Genomic DNA, 21,792 nt, shown 5'->3' on the forward strand with positions numbered 1-21,792 from the left:
TGCTAGTATTGCTTCCAGCTGGATAAACCAGACCCTAGGTTGGTCGGTCCAAAACTCCGGGATCTTCGACGTGAGAGATATCGACGCTAAATACGTGTCTTCATCCTTCACTACTGTCGTAGGTTGCGCCATTTTTAAAGTTTTTTAGTTTTTCACTTCCTTGCACGTGTTAACTTGAGTTGCCCTAGCTTACGTTACTTTACTTTATTTTAATTAAGAAAATTAACACGCGCTACCCTGGTAGTTCAAAGTCCGAGTCACCAATGTACAGGTATTTATTGTACAGATATTTGATGTATATATATTCAATGTACGACTGATGTTGCTGGATATATAGTAGCGCCGTGTTCTCTACCAGGGTAGTAATAAAAACAAAAGAAATGAACACTAAAAATATATATATATTATAATTCACAATTTTAAGTTACAATTTGTAACGTCAACATGATACAACGGGCTAGATGTAACTAACCAAACTTGCTACGGCTCACACGGCGTAGCTCGAAAATGCCTATTTACTAGTGCCTCTACATAGAGGTTTTGGTGTCGGGGATTTTTTAAATTTTGAGTTTTAAATCGTTGACAAGAAAGTCTGGCTGGATATATGTTATTTTCCAATCATAGAGAAGGGCTGTCACTACGGGTTGTCGGATTTCAAAATTAGAATATCTATGCGACTTTTCGCATAAACATGTCACAAAATTGCAAACGTTTTCCCATATATTGAAATTATATCTAAGAATTATTGTTATAGAAATAAAATTTTCTGCTTATTAAACAATGGCGACTGCAAAGTCGCAGAAAGAAAAACCATGTAAGTATCAAATCTTCACATTATGCAAATCCAGCGATGTATATGTGAACAAGATGCGGTGTTTCATAGTAGCAACATGTTCCAACGCCTTGGACCCCGTACTCTACTATCAACGCAGTCTGCTCTAGTCAGCGATGTAAATGTGAACTCATGTCTTTGTGTAAATCCCATTTGTGTGTAAAACTTTGTAGCCCTAAGAAAATCTTTTACATGAAATGGAGCAGTGTAATGTGCTCCATACAATTTACACAGATATCATAGAAACACTAGGGACGGCTTTTTAGTGTCTGAACTCTGATGTCATGCCCGACACAATAGGTCTGATGACATGTGTCTGCTGTCGCACGTACTCGTAGCTGTAGTATTTCACCAGGAGGCTTGGTAAACGAAATATAGGCTACGCTATACGCCTTATAGCTACTTCTCTAAGTAGGTCAATAAGTAGGTAGATACTTTAGTATGTGGGCTTAAAGCAAAAAAAAAGAGAGTTCTGTATAACACACTGTAATAATTTAATAATAACCCACATTATATACCAACCTTTTTTATGTAAGTCCCATTGTGAAGCCTTACATAACGTAAATTGAGATCGGAACTTTTCAACGGATTTAACAATAAGCTCCACTTGCACTAATAACTAAGTACGTAGTGATTAGTGCAAGTGTTAGAGTGTAAACAATTCGTAGCACATTGAAGTCAGTTTTGATTTTATTTATGTTAACAGATGGGGCGACTCCACGCCTGCTGCCGCGCCCAACCGCTGCATCCGCCGCACGCGCCGCCAAAAATGCGTCCAACCGCAATCAGACCGCACTAGTCACGCAGCGACAGTCCCCTGCTCGGGCACCGCCATCACCTGTGTCCTCTAAGGTCATATTTTTTTTATTGTGTATAGGCTTGAGGGACGTGTGGCCTAGTTGTGACAACGCTCAATCGATTGCGATTGTTAAGCAACTTTGGGCCAAGTCGGTAACTGGATGGGTGACCGACTTTGGAGGTCATATTTTGGCCATTTTATTTAGGTACTCCGTGCCTCGAAGAGCCCGTTATGCTGTCGGTCCCGGATATTATCACATCTGATCACATAACCTAAGAAGCGAAATCTTGTTCTCTTAGAGAGTTGTACCTATACGGAAGGATCTGTGAACCCACCGCATTATTATCCCAAGATAACTCCTGCCATTATGTGATTAATGGAAAAGAGTCACGACCCTCAGCAATGAGGAATACGACTATATCAAAAAAGAAGGCTTGCGGTTGGCGACAATCATGCGATTTAAAAGCAAGGTCTAAGTTGGAACCATTTGGAACGCGCTTGCCTAAAAAATATCCATTTCCTTTTGCTTTGAAGGTGTTTAAGTTAAACTTAGAGCAGGAACACGGATGCCGGTTCCTCGTACGGGTGGCCCTCCATCACTTACCAATTACCATAAATATAGGTACTGGTATTTGGGAATTATTATGATCATTAAATAATAAATCAATCAAGACTGTTTACCTACAGATAAAGACTGCTCTTACACGCATTGGATTTAAGCCTGAATCAAAAACGGAAATCAAAGTTAGTATTTAATGACATTTGTTTTTACTACTGGTATTTTGCCTACGTTTTCATAAACTGGAAAATATTATCTACCATCTAAGTACAATAGATCAGTTAGTATACCTAACGTAAAATATATTTTCAGATAAACAGAAATTGTGAAAATGAAATTCACGATCCTCCTAATTTTGAGGTATGTTATTTTTAAGGTCTACCTATTATATCTATACACTATGTATATCTACCTATCACTTGACTCACAACATAGGTAAAGACAAATAAGTTACATGTCTTATAAAATTCAATACGTAAGCGACTATAAAATAAAAATAGGTTTAAGGTATCTGCCTTATACCTACTTATTTTAAAAAGTTATGGAATCATGTTCACGAATTTAAATAAGAGAGCAAAGAAATCTTCCCAGGTTCTAGTGAAACAAGAAGCAGATCTATCTTTCGCTGCTGATAATGACAACGAGGTGCTAGTGATCACTCAAATGGAGCATGTTTCATTTTCAAGGACAGATGAAATGCAAGAATTAGATAGTTCTCTTGGTAAACATGGTAAGTTGAAGAATAAACATCATCTTCATCTTCAACCTTTGTTCTAGTCGGAACTCCAATATACTTAACTAATCAATTTGTTTGTAGATTCACATATAACTGAGGAAAGTATGTCAGTTCCAGAACAATTATCTGCCACGCCAATTGGTTGGTACATAATAAATTGAGCTTTATCTGATAGGTATCGTATCATTTTTAATACTAAAATTATGTTTATGTACTTCAGGGCAACCCGACAGAATAAGTCCCGAGCAACCTTCACTAAGTCGACCGCAAACACCTAGAAGTATTTCAAGTCGTCCACAAACGCCAAGAGCACCGAGTCGACCAAGCACCCCAGCGCACCCTGCGCAGCGCCAAGGCACACCAGCCAGCCGTCCCAATACTCCAAATCGAAACACACCCTGTTCTCGACCTATAACTCCTTCCAGGCCCGTTGCTTCATTACCTCGTCCCGTGACACCAGTCTCATCGAACCGCTCTGAGATAAAAGAAGGGGACGATTTGAAATCGTTATACGTTAGCAAACAACATCAATTTCATCAAATGAAAAAGGAATTAGACCTAAAACAGGTGTGTGTTAATTTGCCATGGGTTTCTAGGTAAATAAAGTATATCTATTAAGGTTTATTGGACTTTTTGCTAATGGACGAAGCTTGATTCACTTATGCATAAATTAATTTTCTTAGTTTCTGTTGAAAAATAGCCTATCCCCTAAGCCTAACCATTTTTCAAATATATGTCGGATCGAGCCGAGGATTGTTTAAGAATTGATGAAGGCAGGCGAAGATCCTTAGGGTCTGCTTCGATCACTAGGCGATCTTCAGACGTGTTAAGAACAATACTTCCGTTTACTGCATGTCACAACTACCAGCGTAACTAGGTAAACCTAACCTAACCTACCTAGACCGGCTCCTCCACCCCTTACACCGGTCCCAAACCAACCATCTAACCTAACCGCCACAATAACAACTCGTTTAACCAACAGTACCACTTTAGGTAACCACTACTCTAAAACCTACAGTACGACAGACTATTCCTACTGAGAAGTGTCCTCGGCAACAACCGGACGAATAATGCCTCGCTACGCACAGCGTGTCTGATTTTATAGTCCAACGACGACAGTGGGGAGATGACGTAATGCTCAGTGAGCAAAGTATTGACAGCTAAAAGTCGGTACCGCCGACATATAACGCGTTTGACTCTACTATTTTAGATACCTAAGTACATGCAAAAGCCAAACGTTTTAGAATTGTTGATGTGTTAGTTGTAATTTCAGCAAGCAATATTAGAAGTTTTCGGTGGTTTACGAGCTCTGCGAGAGCATATGATTAGCGAAGGAATAGCAGGCGGGGGCGAAGGTTGCCAGGAGTTGGTGGTGTTCAACGTAGCTGACTGGGCGCCAGAGGAGGTGGCACAGCTTTGTCGCGATGCCATCGCTTCTCCGGATACTGACGGAGCTATGGAATTATTCAAAACAATTGGTCAGTCATTTATTTGTTGATTGATGTATAATTAATTTCGTTTTTATCTGAATTTACACAGTCACGTCTCTTACTCTGATGATTGCCTAATGCTTTACGTTAAGGAAGTATATGATGTAACACTAGAAGCAGATACAACAGATCTTAATGAATCGTTTAGGCCGAAATTACACAGATAAATACATCTCTTGATCTATAATTATAATCTATCTTATCTCATGCAAATCCGCTGAGCTGATGGCATAGAGATAGATTGCGTTCTAGAGACATGCTACTCTTAGCTCAGGAAAATCCTAGTATCTACCAGGATATGATCTTAGGAAAATACCGGGATATATTATGTACTTAGATTGAAATAAATCTACGCGGAATTCACTACTAACATATTTATAAATTTTTGTGTTATCAGACGAGCGTGCACTAGCTGATGTAGAGTCTAAGACATTAAATATACCCGGATGTTTTGCTGACTTATGCCTCCAGGCATTTACGGCGAGGCAAGAACTAATAGATTGGGTGAAGGAATTAATAGAGAATCATGTAAGACTCGACGTGTTACATTAATTTTGTAGCTAATCAGTAAACATCTCTGATCATCAATCCATTACCAGTACACTACTGAGTACGGGTCTCTTGATAGAATGAACAGGGTTTTGCATAGTGCATCACTCTGGCCAAGTGCGGATTGGCAAATTTCACACACCTTGGCGAACATTATGGAGATATCTCAGACGTGTAGGTTTACTCACCATGTTTTTCTTCACCGTTAAAACAAGTAGGTAATGTTTAATTGCTTAGAACGCACATAACTCCGAAAATTCAGAAGTTCGCGCCTAGAATCGAACCCACAACCCTCCGAATAGGAGACCGACTCTTAACCACTAGGCTATCACCACTTACCATTAGTAATTACCGGCTATTACCAATTGCGATACCCACATCACAAACTAATCCCAACAGGAATTTGAAGGCAATGAAGCAGTGAAGAGAATAGCTCAGTATAACGCGCAGGGACTCGAGCTCTGTGAAGCTCTACGTGAGATGAAATCTCAGGCGGACGATGCTGTTGATGCCGTCACATTACTTTCTAAGTATGAATATTATTATCTCTATAAATTATTGTAATAAGTTTTATACAAAAACTATCTAATGGATCCCGACGAGCGGATAAAAATTGATCAGCATCCAACAACTATCGTAATTTTTATAGTTAATCAAAATAATTCTCTAATTATACCTTAAACTATGGCGCTGTAAAGTGGACGCCTGATCCACAAATTCAGTTGCTCAGTGAGTTATGAAGAGAGCTATGTTGGGTGTTTTACTTAAGGATAAGATCCGGAACGAGGAGATCCACAGGACAATCAAGATCACTGATATAACCGAAACCATCAGTAAACTGAAGTGGCAGTAGACAAAGTATGCTTGTCGTAGGGGCGATGGCCGTTAGAGCAGAAAAGTCCTAGAGTGGACACCGCATATCTACTAGCACGCGTAGCGTGGGGTGGCACTCCAGCACTATCGGCTTACGACATAAAGAGAGTGGCGGGAAGCGGCTGGATGAGGAAAGCTGAGGATGGTACGTGATGGCACTCACAAGGGAAGGTCTATGTTTAACAGTGGGCTGACATAACATGCGTAATGCTGATATGATGATGATGATGATGATGGTGATGAATCAATTCTTTGTTATGCAATACAACTGCTTTTCCTTTTTTGAAGATTTTGTAAAAGATTGTTTGTGCAGGAGAGTGTGTCGTGAACGGTCAACGTTAATGTCAATTGGAGAATCGTTAGTTCGGGAAATAGCGCGGCTACGTCAAGACTTACAAGCTCGCACCAATGTACTAGTGGAGGAACAAGAATCACGTGCTGAAGATGTAACTAAAGCATATGAGGTAGGTCTGTTTAACACCAAATTCCCAACAGCTCGGTGCCTGTGTGGGACTTACTTGCATTAATTTAATGCCATAATTTTCAAGGAATTGCGCCGTGAACTTGAAGAAGAGAGAGCTGCAAAAACGGCTATCAAGGATAAACTATCAACAACAGAAGCTCAATTGCGGCAGACACGCTTACGGGTCTCCAAAATGGACAAGCAATTACGTGAGGCAGAAGCAAGCATAGCCAGCCTTACGGGGACCGTGAAAACCTTAGAAGACCAGGTAGTAAATGCATTTTTTACTGTGTAACTTCCGAAATCTACTTAATCTATCTATAGACTACTGGCCCATGTCCAAAAAATTTATGGGTCATATGAACCACCAGGTAACGTATACAGGACAATATAAGAGCATAAAATAATAAGATTCAGCACTATGCCGTCACTTGTAAGCTGTCCAACTGAGTGCTGGTGAGAATTCAAGTGCAGGTAGAGTGAGTACATTTTGGTCATATATTTTTGTACGGCATTTTTACCATCGATAGATCCATGAAAAATAGTAAGAAAGCGCGCAGTGCCGTAAAAAAATGGTGCGCCACGAAGTCGGTAAATTTGTTTGATTTTCTGACAATTTCCAGGGTAAATTTGGTCATTTCATTCTGTACGGCATTAGTTTCATACTGTTTCAATACAGCCTCTAATCCATTATTCCGCAACGCCGTACAAAAATCATGCGACAAGGGGTGTAATATTTTGTTATTTTTCGAGCTAGGAACATTAAATGAAAAGATACTCTCACAGTTTTACATTAAACTAGCAACTTGTATAAATGACCAAATTCAGAGCTAACATGTCATTTTAAATAACAGAGCAGACAACGAGAAGTTCAATTAGAAGCGAGAGCAAGGAAGTTAAAAGAATCTCTGAAAACCGGTGAAGTGGCCAGTGGACAAATTGCACAAAAACGTGACGCTCTACAGGCTGAGTAAGTTGTAGATAAAAAAGATATGTAAGTTAATAATTGATTTATTTTGTTTACCTAACTAATTAATATCAAAAGGGTCAACCAATTAAAAGAAAAAACTGAATCAATGACGATGCAACATAAAGCAGAGGTGCAAGATTTAAATAACAAATTGAAAGAATTGACGGCTGCCCTTGAAGAACAGAAAAAAATAACAAAAATTGTGACTGAACAAAAAGAAGAAATCGAAATGTTATTGAAAGAAAGCCAAAATGATATAAAAGAGTTAAAAGCTCAAGTCGCTGAGCTCGAAAGTAGTAAACCCAATCCTGGTACGAAACAGCATTACTTATTATTTCAGCTTTTAAATTATAATGTGCGGCTAAGAGGAATTATACAAACCAATATCAAATAATCCTAATCCTATTTAATATTATAAATGCGAAACTGTGGATGTTTGAATGTTTATACTCAATCACACAAAAACTACTGGACTTTTTTGGATGAAATTTGGAATGGAGATAGATTATACCCTGGATTAACACATATGCTATTTTTTATCCCGGAAAATCGCGGGATTTTGAAAAACGTAAATCCACGCAGACAAAGTCGTGGGCATCAGCTAGTGTTATATAAAAAAAATATTCTTTCAGATTTACCAACTGAGAGAGAAATGGATTTGTGGGCCGAACTACAAGCAACTAAAGAAATGTTGAGAAGTACGGAGGACGAAGTAGCCTCGACTAAAAGGGATAAAGTTCGCTTTTTGGAAACGCTGACAAAGATTTCGGTGACTATTATAAGCTTCTTTTTGTTTTTTGGATTGAAGGAGTTAAAAGGGCCATGATGATTTTGGGAGTTCTGACCTAGAAATAAGCTGGTTCTGAATGACGTCTCCGTAGAGCTTAGATGATGATTTCAAATTTCAAATTTATTTATTTCAACAAAGTCATACATCTTAATAACTTAGGTGCATCTATAATACTTATTTGTACACACAATACACAGTATGATACTGTGCACACAACTATTTATCTATGATGTTATTTATGATCTTTATTAGTATTAGTCGATTAGTTTTATCTAGATGAACGTTAGTAAACTATTAACAAAATTTTCACTCCCAATCCGAATCAATCCAACAATAAGGTGATCCCTTTCAAAAAATACCATAAAATTGCTGTTGATTATGATGAACATACAATTTGTATTTCAGGAATCGGACAACAAAATAGGCATGCAACAAAAGCTGGCAGCTGAATTACTAAGTAAAGAAGAAATAGTAGCCAAAATGCAAACACAAATTAGGGAGCTAACAAAGAATATAAAACTTAAGTAATTAACACTCGTGTTTAAAGCTAATGCAATCACACATTATAAAGGTGAAAGTATGTGTGTATGTTTGTTACTCTTTCACGAAAAAACTAATGGATGGATTTGGCTGACATTTGGAATGGGGATAGATTATACCCTGGATTAACACATAGGCTACTTTTCATCTCAGAAAATCAAAAAGTTCTCACGGGATTTTATAAAAATATGTTCACGCGGACAAAGTTTCGGATATAAGCTAGTTAATTTTATAAAGCATAGCATTCGATATAATTTAAATCTACCAATAGTAAATTCTTGAAAACTTTTTTACAGTGAACAAAAATTGATTCAATATGAACGATATATTCGAGATTTGCAAGCTCATTCTCGTGCTATAGCGAATTGTCAGGAAGCACCCAATGGCATCAGTTACCAAGATCTGCAACAAGAGGTACTTACTTAAAATATTATGTTCTGTCATTTTACATTACCTCCCTACATATTAATTATAATAATTAATCGTAAACATTATTTCTAAACACACATTAAGAATAATTAAATTAAATTAAAAACTAAAATCTAAATTATTAAAACAAAGATCCTAAAACTAATAACCTTAAAAAATATAAGTAATATAATAACTAAAATAAATTATTAAAAGAAGTCCCTTTAGGCAAGGGAGGGAAGGAAGATACTGGCAGCGTTCCCCCTTTGGATGGCTAGACTAATTCTTTGTCCGAGGTAGCTGCCAGCTCTTCGTTTATTTGTACAAGTGAATCTTTGTATCAGCATTATTTCTAATTTAAAGTCCATAAAATTAGAAAATTAGTTTATTTATTATATTCAATACGGCTCGACTAAAAAATACCAAAAAATATGTAAGAGGCTGCTAATTAGCGTGCTTTAGGTATATTATATACTTTGGCTGGGACTTCTAATTCCTTTGTTCTAAGAAAGAGTAAGGCGCAATTTACGCAAAGCCGGCAGAATGGAGTGCCGACTTAAAAAAAGGAAAAGGTTCTCAATTGGACTGTTTTATTTTCATTTTTCTTTCTAACATCAAACTACCAAAATTTTACTTTCTTTGAAATAAAGACGGCTTCGCGCACATCTCCAAGCGCGCTGCGCGTGCTTCAGTCTCCTCTGTGATTTGGTTTGTTTTCAATATGCCAATTTCAACCGTATAACAACGTAAATGAAGCTGATTTTGATTTGTTATCGGAAACACTCAGCTCCACACAACTCCGGCTCAAAGTTCATAAAGCTTTTTACTCGAAAATAGATCTTACAAAACAGTTTTTCCATTAGATTTTGAGTTTACGCATGAGTCTTCTGGATTCGGTCCATAGGAACGAAGAATTGTCAGCAATGCTATCCAAAAAAGATCAACAGCTTGAACAACAGGACAAAACATCTAAGGCCCAGGCAAGAGTCATAAAGGTTACTTTACTTATCTACTTCCCTGTTGTTTAAAATAAGTACATATTTACTCAATTAGACGATCACAAGGTTGAAACAGTATTTTTTGTAGGTATAAATAGGGACCTACTTTCTTTTTAGAATTTTACTTAGATAATAAGGTCAAGTGGGGTAAGAGAAACATACTTTACTGGTTTGTGAACATTTTGGCCTTCAGCTATTAAAATTATACATTTATTTCAATATTAATTGAAACAAATCTTCGCTTTTGAAATATACTAACATTTTTTTTGATACAGAACTAGATTGTTCGTATAATTACGGCACAATTTAGCAACAAAGCTAGGTCATAAAAATGTTCCTCTTACCCGAGATTTGGGGTAAGAGGAACACTCGATACTTTTAAGTAATAACTTGTGTTTTAAGTGTTTATATAGCATGTATTAAATTTTTTTTTGAGTTAAGGGAATGAAAACCTTACCTCGTTAAAAATAAGGTCTTATTTAGGCTGATAGGATACAAAAACGAAATTTGGGGTAACAGGAACATATAGGTAAGGTCAGAGGTGCTAAACTTTTTCTGGTATTAAATGAACGTATTAAAAACTAGCTTTCCGCCCGCGACTTCGTCCGCGTTTTGGTTATATCGCGCTTGGCACAATTTTTCAAAACATGAACCCCCTTTAGTGTCCCGTGATCGGTTAAAATGAAGCCTATGCCCCTAGCCCCGGGTGTCAAGCTACCTACCTTCCAAATTTCTTAAGATTGGTTCAGTGGTTTAGGCGTGGAAACGCAACAGACAGACAGACAGACATACAGACAGACAGACTGACAGACAGACAGACAGAAAGACAGACTTTCGTATTTATAATATTGGTCGGAATAGTTGGGATAGAAATGTATTCTAAAAACAGATATGGTTTTAGTAAATTTCTTTACTTAATTACAATTTAAAAAATTAACTCGTAAGAAACAAAACAAACTTCTAACAATTTTGAACTTTTCTCACTTTGGCCTATACGCGTAATTGTAAACAACAATGTATCACAACAAAAATACTGTCACAAACAATAACATTCGTAGTGAAATATAAACTATAACATAATGTTTTGAAATATAACTATAACATAATGTTTTGAGGCTGCATAACCTGACAAAGCGCCACTTTTAACGGCCCTAACTGCTTCTAATAGTTTTTCTTTCGGGTAAGAACTTCTATCGGTCTTTTTTTCGTAAGCTCGATGCATTTTGCTTTTTCTGTAACAAATAAACAGTTAAACAAATCATGGCTATTTACGGAACGTGTTATACCGGCTGACTTTCAAGTCCTGGCCAAAATTTGTAGGATAAACCTTAACCTTTTGTATGGGACCAACTTTCGTACTCGAAAAAAAAAATCTACTAAGTATTTCATACATTTTGGTCACAGCTGATCGATACTTTTGTATGGAACAGCTGACTTTTTATTTAGAAAAAGTTGTTCATATTCATAGGTAGGTTTATCCTACAAATCTTGGCCAGTACTTAAAAGTCAGCCGGTATTTTAGTGGATTTTAAAAATGTTTGTAACCCCCTGAAACCGGGAAAGAGGAACATATGTTTCTCTTAACCTAGTACAGCCGTTCCTCTTTCCCAGCTTGCCATTTTGAAGGTTATGTTTTTATTGACATCGAAAAAGCACTAAAAACACACACTACAAACAATACAATACGTAGAAAATAAAGATTAAACGTAATAATTACACTTACCATAGCAATCAACCGCAAAACTGATGTTTTTAATATTTTAATAACACAAACAAGGAACGCCGCTAGGTCTTGGTTTTTTTAGTTTGACAACTGATTTTTTTCTCTCTCTTTTACTCGCTTATCTGCCGTGTTGTAGCGCCATCTATCCAAGAATATATAAACTACGCCTAATACTGTTATATCAACGTAGTGACCATAGAGCTCGCCGTTATAGTTTTCTTTTTACTAGTTACAGTTTCTCTTCCCCCCGCGTCCCTCTTACCCCACCTGACCTTACCTATTTTTTTTTTTTTTTGATAAAATACTAATAAAATACCAAATATCAAAAAGTATAGCACCGAAGTATTACCTATCTGAATCGTAACTTCAAATCAAAACTTATACAGGTTCGCGAAGAACTGATCAACGTGCTTAAAAGCAAGGAGACGGAGCAAAGCCGTGAGCTCTCTGCGTTGCAAAAAGATCTAGAGCACCGAATGAAAATTGTAGATGAAGTGAGATTTTTTTATTCTTTTCATTTTGTAATTTTTAGGGTTCCGTATAAATATACCTTTGAACTGCGAATAAGTCTGTCCGTTTGTCTGCCACACCTGTTTATACCAGTACCTAACTAACGTTAATAGATTTTTTGGAATAGTTTTAACGGTAGATTAATTATTTATAAGTATTTAATCAATAACTATTCAAATGTGTTTCTTTCTTAGCTACTGAACCGTCGGCGGGCGAGTCTGGCTCACACTTGCCCGTCTTTTTTTTTCTTCATGATAGGTACTCAGCTCAATGCAAACATTATGGGCTCTTGCGCAATATTAAATTGTAAACTTAAATAGTAAATAATATTTATTCCGATATTAGGATGGCTCAGTTCTTTGCTTAGCTCAACCTAATTATTATTACTTACTTACTATATTTATTAGACACCTACTCGTATTTTTACCTTAGCCTATACTTAAATGACTTTTGTGGTGAATTTGCAGGTGAATAAACAGATAGCTGCGAAAGCTGACGAGATCCAAGAGTTGTTCGCGACGCTCGAGAACAAACAACAGCAAATTCATAGACTGGAGAAGATTGTATTGGCTTTGGAGGAGCAACAGCGGCGTGCTCAGGCGCAGCGCACGCGCCACGAGGAGAAGATTGCTGCTCTTGAGCATGAAATTGCAGCTGGTGGAATCCGACGAGAAAGGTAAAGCAAAGTTTCATTTTAATTTTGTTTCTTTGTGGCACACATAAAGACTACGCGTGTTCTTGCACATGGACCAATTCTGTCTATTCTATCTTCTCTTACGAGTGACAGAGAGGTTATTATGTAGGTAGGTGTGAATGAATTAAAAAGTACGACTGTAGTAGATGAATGAAAATAAACTGACCCCATTAGGCGCCGTTTTGGAATAAATAACAAACTAAAGTAGAAAATTAAGTACATAAAATATTAAGTTGGTCGTACCTACAGAATTATAAATGGCCGTACCAACTCGTATGCTGAACGCTAATTTGCATTTCTAAAATAGATTTTTCATTTATTTTTAAGTTCCTAGTTTTTGACTTATGACAAAAAAAAAGTACCATTCTCACACCGCCGCCGCCGTGTATCGTAATAAGTCCTCCAGATATATAATATAGTTATAACGCAATAGTCTTGTGCTATCACTTTGCCAGTATATAAAGAAAGAAAGTACCTATACTGTATAGTGCGCGACCGCGACAGCTTGAGATGGCAGCCGGGGTGGGGACACCCCGCGCACCCGCACCGTCCCCATGTTAACGTGCTGCGGGTGAGCGCGGGTGACGTGCGGGTGTGCGGGGCGTCCCCCCACCTCATACCCCGATTGCCATCTCAACCAGTCGCGTATTATACCTACGGTCTACATAATCTATTTTTTGTTTAATTTCAGGAAGTTCATCTTTTTCTAATTGGTTACAGCAAGAATTGAATAAAATAATCTAATGTTACGTTGAAGAAAATTGTGCAAGTGCTACTGGAACTTTGTATTGTGTATTTTGGAGTCACTATTTGCAAGTTTTTGCTAAATAAAAATCTAAAAACATTTTTTGCAGATTTAGATTTTTCTTTACGATCTTTTTATGATTCCGTACCTCAAAAGGAAAAACGGAACCCTTGTAGGATGGCTGTGCTGTCTGTCTGTCTGTCTGTCCGTCTACTCGCCTGTCCGTCTGCCGTGTCTGTCAAGAAAAACTACAGGGTAGGTAGGTACTTCCCGTTGACCTAGAATAATGTTTGGTCGCTAGGTAGGTCTTATAATATAGCACAAGTAAAGTTGAAGTAAAGAAATCCCCTGTATTTTATATGGGATCCACAGATATAACTTATAGTTAGGTAGTTAGTTTAGATTTATAGATTCGTTAAGAATATAGCTTTCTTCTGGGACTTCGTCTGTGTTGGTGTTAGCTGGCGGGCGTGCTAAAGCCGTAAAGCCAAAGCCAGATGAAAGAGAAAAAAAAAAGCTTTTTTTTTTTCTCTCTCTCGTCTGGCTTTTACAATGATTAGCCAATGTCAAGTTTGTAGTTATTTGTAACAAGTTAGCTAAACTATACAAGTATGGACCCCGTCTGTGCCGGCGCTCGCCGACATACGCACGGCACCCCCTTAGAGCGCTTTCCAGTCAGTTTTAACAAAAAAAAAAACACTCCAAAAAGTCACAACATGCGCGCCAGCAAAAGCCACCACAGACGAAGTACAAAAAGCTTTCTTTTATGTCAAATAAGCTCTGCAAATAAGTTACTGGCCATAGACAGTGTTGCTAAGTCTAAGTAACAACTTAGTCGCTAGATTTGATGACATTTCGAAAACGCGAGTAATAGACTACGGGCCCATGTACAAAAATGGATGGGTCATATGAACCACCAGATGACGTATATAGGACGATATAAGAGCATAAAATAATACGATTCAGCACTATGCCGTCACTTGCAAGCTGTCCAACTGAGTGCTGGTGAGAATTCAAAAGTGCAGGTAGAGTGAGTACATTTTGGTCATATATTTTTGTACGGCATTTTTACCATCAATAGATCCATGAAAAATAGTAAGAAAGCGCGCAGTGCCGTAAAAAAATAGTGCGCCACAAAGTCGGTAAATTTTTTGATTTTCTGACAATTTCCGGGGTAAATTTGGTCATTTCATTCTGTACGGCATTAGTTTCATACTGTTTCAATACAGCCTCTAATCCATTATTCCGCAACGCCGTACAAATATCATGCGACAAGGGGAAAAAATCGAGGGTTGCAACTCCCTCTCTTTCCGTGCTCCGGGGGGTGATTTGAAACAACATAAAATTAATTTATTTTGAAAGTATTTTATGCATAGATAATATTTTTTTACATGCCGTACATTTTCGTTGGTCCAAAGGTTTGTAGGGGAAAAAAACTCAAGGAAAAATCCATAGAACGAAATGTAAAGTGAAATTTATGACGATATTTTTTTATACGGCATTTAGATAGTTTATTTGTACTTAATGCAATCCATACTAATATTATAAATGCGAAAGTGTGTCAGTCTGTCTGTCTGTCTGCTACCTTTTCACGGCCCAACAGTTTAACCGATTCTGACGAAATTTGGTACAGGGTTAGCTTATATCCCGGGGACGGACATAGGCTACTTTTTATCCAGAAAATCAAAGAGTTCCCACGAGATTCCCAAAAACCCATCCGCTTAACCGATTTGTATGAAATTTGGTGCCGAAGTAGCTTGCGTCTCTGTAATTGACTTATGCAACTTTTTATCTCGGAAAATCAAAGAATTCCCACGGGATTCCTAAAAACCCATTCGCTTAACCGATTTGTATGAAAGGTACCGAGGTAGCTTGCGATCCTGTAAGTGACATAGGCATTTTATCCCGGAAAATCAAACAGTTCCCACGGGATCTTTAAAATCTAAATCCACGCGGACGAAGTCGCGGGCATCCTCTAGTAATTTATAAAAAGTTAAAGTTAATGCACAGATTTGGTGTAATGCCTACAAACAAATACCGTCGACCTTGTTACCAATAAGATATGGATGGATGTTCAATGACGGTCGGTACGATTTCGACTGGTTCCACGGCGAGGAATGCCCCCAAAAAGTCAGTGACATAACGGAACCGGATGAGGAATCAGGCGAAGAAATTGATGACGTCATAGGTGAATAAATATATCTTTACATCTTCAATCTGTACGTAAGACTTTAATTTTGACAAAAACTTATTCATGTTTCAGAAAATGATAGAGAAGATAATTCGGACGTCGATGAAGACGTTGACTCCGATAACAACTCAGCGGCTGATTTCGATACTGATTAATTTAAATAAAAACCTTATTTTGTATTATCATCTTTAAATATATCGAATTTATCTAAAAAATAGTTGTTTCATTTTCATCAGCCTAAAAGATATGGACTGCATTAAAATGTACGGCATCATTTTTTCCTAATTCATTTATCTTAATACTATTTAAAACAAGGGGAGAATGAAGAAAATTGCTATATTTTATTAATCTATGAATATTTAAACTTTTGCAATAATTTGAAAAATTTCAGTTTTTGTATTTCTCAATAATTTTTTTTAGAACAGTTTCTTTTGAACGGCAATACTATATAACAATAGTATTTTACACTATCATGTTAAAAAAAAAGTTGCCGTACAGAGTCAAATGATTTTACAGCTTTAAAAATCAAGTATACCATGAAATTAAGATAATTATTGATACACATTCAAATGAACACTAATTTTTTGACGGCATTATTTTTAATAGTACTTTTGAGTGCTAGATAATGTTTTGGAACCAAAGCCGTTCTTTTTCAAATCACCCCCTGGAGCACGGAAAGAGAGGCGGTTGCAACCCTCGATTTTTTCCCCTTGTCGCATGATTTTTGTACGGCGTTGCGGAATAATGGATTAGAGGCTGTATTGAAACAGTATGAAACTAATGCCGTACAGAATGAAATGACCAAATTTACTCCGGAAATTATCAGAAAATCAAAAAATTTACCGACTTTGTGGCGCACCATTTTTTTACGGCACTGCGCGCTTTCTTACTATTTTTCATGGATCTATCGATGGTAAAAATGCCGTACAAAAATATATGACCAAAATGTACTCACTCTACCTGCACTTTTGAATTCTCACCAGCACTCAGTTGGACAGCTTACAAGTGACGGCATAGTGCTGAATCGTATTATTTTATGCTCTTATATCGTCCTATATACGTCATCTGGTGGTTCATATGACCCATCCATTTTTGTACATGGGCCCGTAGTCTATAACTGCATTTTTACTTTGAGTGACAAAAATATTGAGCTACTTTTAAAGCGTCTTTGTTGAAAATTGTTTTCTCATGAAATGGTGATCACGGTCTTGCGGATAACTTGTAGTACCGAGAATGAGGCTGACTTGCTTATTCTTTTTATGTTCTTATATTTATATTTGACGGTATAAAGTAGTGAAGTAAAGTTTAATTTTATAAATTTTCATTGATTTTCTACCTATTCTTAACTATTTCAGCGACTCCTAGCGACTTTTTCTACATCTGTTGTCATCTAGCGACTTTTCAAAGGCATTATAGCGACAAACGGTTTTGAGGGGTTGGCAACACTGCTCAACGATGATGACGTCACGACCACAGAGTATGATATGATCATTGATCACGGCCATTCACGATTCACAACAAAAATTCGAGTAATTTTTATTGATATTTAAAAATAAAATAGTGTGCCAGCTAACTCTTAACCCAAAATGTCGGAAAGAAAAGTATTAAATGTAAGTATTTTACTTTTGTTCCATAATAAAACTTACATTTTTGTTATGGTACATAAATATAACCTAACCAAAACATTTTATGGTTTTAGAAATACTATCCTCCAGACTTCGATCCTTCTAAAATTCCTCGTATGAAACTAGCGAAAAATCGCCAATATACAGTTCGTCTAATGGCTCCATTCAATATGCGCTGTGCTACTTGCGGCGAATATATTTATAAAGGGAAGAAGTTCAATGCTCGAAAGGAAGACGTTGAGAACGAAGATTACCTTGGCATAAGAATATACAGATTTTATATAAAAGTATGTATAACTTCACACCTTTCTTCAATTACTTAATGATAATAATTGATGAGTAAACATTTTATTAAACTTATATTGGTGGCCCAAAACTTTAAAACATCTGTGAGATGATACATATCTAAAGCACAAAACCGCAATAAAATTGATGACCAGCAGTGTGGTAACAGCAGACACTTAGCACCTCTGTTACATACTTTAAAAAAGATAAATCACTGAAAACATTTCACAAATCACTTTCCTTGAATATCTACAAAGAACCAAAAAAAAAAAAAGGAAAATTCCTTATCAAAACAAGACCAATTTTCAAACATATCTTTAATCTGAATCACAAAATACTTTGTGAAACACACTTTAGATACCTATTGTGCATTTTTGTTCACTTCTTCCTGCAGGAACATATTGAAAAATACATAGTCAAAGTTGTACTTAATTTGAATAGCATACACAGATTCTTGTGGTTCAACAAAATGTATTAAATAATTTTAAAGAAATGTATTATAGAATAAAATGTATTATTTCAGTGCACTCGCTGTCTCCAAGAAATATCATTTAAGACAGATCCAAAGAATACAGACTACGAAATAGAGGCGGGTGCTACAAGAAATTTTATGGCTTTAAAACTGGCTGAGGAACAGGCTAAAAGAGAGGAAGAGGAACAAAAAGAGGAAGAAGCAAATAATCCCATGAAATTATTAGGTGACAACTTACTTGTTGTAATACTAAGTTTGTACAGAAGCACGCGTTACTTTGCAGTCCATAGTATATGAGGAACCAAAAGCCTAATTTGCTATTATCTGCTGGGACAGACAAATCTGTATGGTGCAACATGCAGCATGTGATATGCATATTGTTTGCTTAACGGCTGGCTTTTCCTGTATTTAGCAACAGGAGGGTGGGCAGTGCATATTGCATGCTGCATGTTGCACCATACAGAAACTGTTTTGTAGTAGAACTGACCATTGAGATATTCATGCATTCTGTATACAGTGCAAAAATTATAAGTATTATTTGATTTATGTAGTAGTAGAAGATAATTAATGTAGTTAATTTATATAATTGATAAGTGATAACTGACACTTTACTTTACTTTTTTGTATTTATATCATGGTTATTATTAGTTAAGTAAGTATTATAAAAATAGTTATTTTAAGCTAGATAATGACTACTACTTTGGATGGATTCAAATCCTGTGGGAATGCTTTTTCCCAGAATAAAAATGAATTCTTAAAATGTATGTTTTATGGACGAAAGCTATCTCTGTACCAATCATTAAAATTGACTAAATACATCATCAGATGTGCTGTAAAAAGGTAGTTTCACATTATATAATTAGGTTTACCATATTAGTATGGATAATGGGATTATATTATAAATTAATACTTAAATCTTTATTAACAATTAACACAATTCATAATCATTTTTGTAAACTTTATAATATAACAGCTTATTCTAGGTTCTAAATATGATAAAATTTAAATAAAACAAAAATAAAGTCAATTACCCATGAAATTGAATTTTAAAACCGTAGTAATTTGATTTCCTGTAAATATATTACAACTAGACGATCCTCGCGATTTTGTCCGCGTGGTTTAAGTTTTTTTTTTTTTAATCTAAAGGTACATGTTTAATATTCCAGAATACAGAACAGAACAATCCAGGCAGGAGATAGAGTTGCTAGAAAGTCTTGAGGAGCTAAAGGAGCTGAACCGGCGGCAGAGAACAGTGGACTATGAGGGCTTGCTTAAGCAGTACCAGCCTGAGACTGCTGAGGAAAGGAAGGCCAGGGAGGAACGAGAGGACAATGAATTCATCAAGTAAGCATATTATTATAACATACCCAATTGCTTTAAACTTTTATCAAAAAATAAAAATATTCAGGTGATGTGCATACCTAAAATTGATCAAATGACTCTTCTCTCCTAGTAAAAATATACTATTAAACATTTTAGTTTCAATAAATTTTTCTACACATTAGCATTAGTACAAAGTTTAAGTACTTTGTTTTCTTTGCATTCAATAGCTAGTTATTATCAGTAAATTAGCGGGATCCCGCATCTTTGTTTTTTGTTTTTTTGTTTTTTTTCCACATTGTTTTTCTCTCTGTCTGACTCCAGGATGCATACTATCTCTGTACCAAATATCGTCCAAATCGGTAGCGCAAAAGCTTTTTGTTTTGTAGCAAAAAAATTGTGAAATGAGATATTAGATACCCCTCTTTTATATTGTGTAGTCAAATCACCATATTTGATTTTCAGATCTGTGAAATTCAACAATACAACCAAACACAAAATAGTAACAGAGGAAATAATTGAAGATGTGAAAGATGATGAAGAACCAAAAGTCAAGCATATTAAAATCGAAACTGTGACAGCAGAGAAACCAGTAGAACCTACTTCTAAGAAAAATGAATCATGGAATCGGAGTATAGGTGTGATTTCTAAAAAACCAGCATTAGCAAATCTTGTAAGGACCAAGAAAGCAGAGGAATCTTGTAGTGAAAAAGTGCAAAAAATGGCAGAAAAAGTGCAAAAAGAGACCAATGCGTCAGGACAAAGTAGTGAAAGTGTATCTGTTCCATCAGGTCTATCACTGTTGGCGAATTATTCAGGAAGTGATAGTGATTCACAGTGAGTGATTTATTTATTTTGTATTTTAATTTTAATTATAAGCAATATAATATAATGCATGTTTTAAATTATGGATCTGTTTTTCTCACTGAACTGATTAGTTATTGGTGATTACCTAAATTTTTTAAGTTAAAAGCTCTAGATTTTTATGTTTCCTTCTAAAGAGTGACTTGCACCAAATAAAAAGGTACAAATAGAAGTAGACGAACACAAAATAAGCTGTGGATTTAGGTTTTTAATAATCCTGTGGAAACTCTGATTTTCCAGGATAAAAAGTAGCCAATGCCCTCCTTCAGGATGTAAGCTAACTATCCAAATTTCATCAAAATCGGTTAACCGGATGGATCGTGAAAACGGAGTAGACATGGATTAACTTTTCAATAGGTAATGAAAAATGTGTCGGCGGATCTTCTGCCTCTTCTCAAGCTACAATTAAATATGTGATTGAAATTCTGAAGGCTTCGGCATCTGAGCGAACACCAAAAACTTAACTCTGAAAAGCTTTTCGGAATTAATGCGTTTTAATTAAATATTACCTGTAATGAAGAAAAAATACCTGTAGGTTTACCTGAGAGTTCTCCAAAATGTTCTCGAAAATGTCTGAAGTTATTTAAATACTTATAATGAATATTACGCACATAGTTTAAACGCTAAAATGGCCAACCTTTCTCATTCTGAGAGAAGTATGCTTAGTTATTGAATTATTATTACTAACGTGTAGTGTAATATTTCTAAAAAGGTTAAGTAGTGGACCGGGTGATCGACTGATATGATGATGATGATAATGATGGCAAATTGTCCTTTTGATGACGTTATAGTTCTAGACTCTAGTTAGGATAGTTAGTTCTCGTAATAATTCGATATCATCCACGTAAGCTGTGGTAAGCCACAACATTAGTGTCGGACGTTAACATAACGTCTATTTTAATTATTTTACGCTTTCAAAGTGAAAATAAAATACTAGAAATTCAATTTTTTAAATACTATATTGAGACGTAAATGTATTTTGTAAAAGGACATGGCGTGAAACATTGTTTCGACTTTTTAGAAATCTTTGAAAAATTGCGGTTTTGGGGATACAAAACTTACGCGGGCCTGGATCTGGAGGTGACACGTGAAAATTCATTAGAACTAATTATAAGCGCGCAAGTATTTTGTAATAGTATAGGTAATTACTACCGCTGCCAATTTTTTGTTTACATTTTTCGCTTGAGTTATCTTAAAAACCACAACCCGTATATAATGGAAATGATGTCTACTGTGTATATATTATTATTTATGAACTAATATTAAATCAACATAATATGTAAACTATACTTTATTATAATTAATAATACCTACCAACGTAGGTTACGTAGGGCCTAAGTACCCTAGTCTGGGCTA

General features: G+C 36.1%; 2 protein-coding genes across 4 annotated transcripts; both read left to right on the forward strand.

Annotated features, from left to right (window-relative positions):
* Nucleotides 1–657: 657 nt before the first annotated feature.
* On the forward strand, nt 658–13,780 carry LOC123866331 (myosin-9-like). Of its 3 annotated transcripts, none has more exons than XM_045907825.1 (21): nt 658–814; nt 1,539–1,684; nt 2,319–2,375; nt 2,503–2,550; nt 2,782–2,920; nt 3,008–3,067; nt 3,147–3,493; nt 4,200–4,404; nt 4,814–4,944; nt 5,365–5,495; nt 6,152–6,302; nt 6,387–6,569; nt 7,156–7,271; nt 7,347–7,582; nt 7,904–8,040; nt 8,467–8,585; nt 8,898–9,015; nt 9,873–10,004; nt 12,117–12,224; nt 12,708–12,916; nt 13,626–13,780. In XM_045907825.1, exons 1-21 carry the CDS (start codon nt 781–783, stop codon nt 13,642–13,644), a joined length of 2,826 nt encoding a protein of 941 aa, XP_045763781.1. In that variant the 5' UTR covers nt 658–780; the 3' UTR covers nt 13,645–13,780. The 3 variants fall into 3 exon arrangements, with proteins under 3 accessions (XP_045763781.1, XP_045763782.1, XP_045763784.1); XM_045907826.1 differs by having other exon boundaries at nt 9,873–9,989; XM_045907828.1 differs by lacking the exon at nt 12,117–12,224.
* Nucleotides 13,781–17,338: 3,558 nt separating this feature from the next.
* Nucleotides 17,339–20,502, forward strand: LOC123866351 (splicing factor YJU2). Its single transcript, XM_045907869.1, has 5 exons — nt 17,339–17,480; nt 17,570–17,782; nt 18,304–18,478; nt 19,419–19,596; nt 20,038–20,502. Exons 1-5 carry the CDS (start codon nt 17,457–17,459, stop codon nt 20,411–20,413), a joined length of 966 nt encoding a protein of 321 aa, XP_045763825.1. The 5' UTR covers nt 17,339–17,456; the 3' UTR covers nt 20,414–20,502.
* Nucleotides 20,503–21,792: the final 1,290 nt, after the last annotated feature.

This window comes from Maniola jurtina, chromosome 6 (genome assembly GCF_905333055.1).
Source record: "Maniola jurtina chromosome 6, ilManJurt1.1, whole genome shotgun sequence".
NCBI lineage: Eukaryota > Metazoa > Arthropoda > Insecta > Lepidoptera > Nymphalidae > Maniola > Maniola jurtina.

Coding starts and splice junctions, on each gene's coding strand:
- LOC123866331 (XM_045907825.1), top strand. CDS start 781: ATGGCGACTGCAAAGTCGCAGAAAGAAAAACCAT. Junction 1,685..2,318: donor CATCACCTGTGTCCTCTAAG/GTCATATTTTTT, acceptor GTTTACCTACAG/ATAAAGACTGCTCTTACACG. Junction 3,494..4,199: donor AGGAATTAGACCTAAAACAG/GTGTGTGTTAAT, acceptor TTGTAATTTCAG/CAAGCAATATTAGAAGTTTT.
- LOC123866351 (XM_045907869.1), top strand. CDS start 17,457: ATGTCGGAAAGAAAAGTATTAAAT. Junction 17,481..17,569: donor CGGAAAGAAAAGTATTAAAT/GTAAGTATTTTA, acceptor TTATGGTTTTAG/AAATACTATCCTCCAGACTT. Junction 17,783..18,303: donor TATACAGATTTTATATAAAA/GTATGTATAACT, acceptor GTATTATTTCAG/TGCACTCGCTGTCTCCAAGA.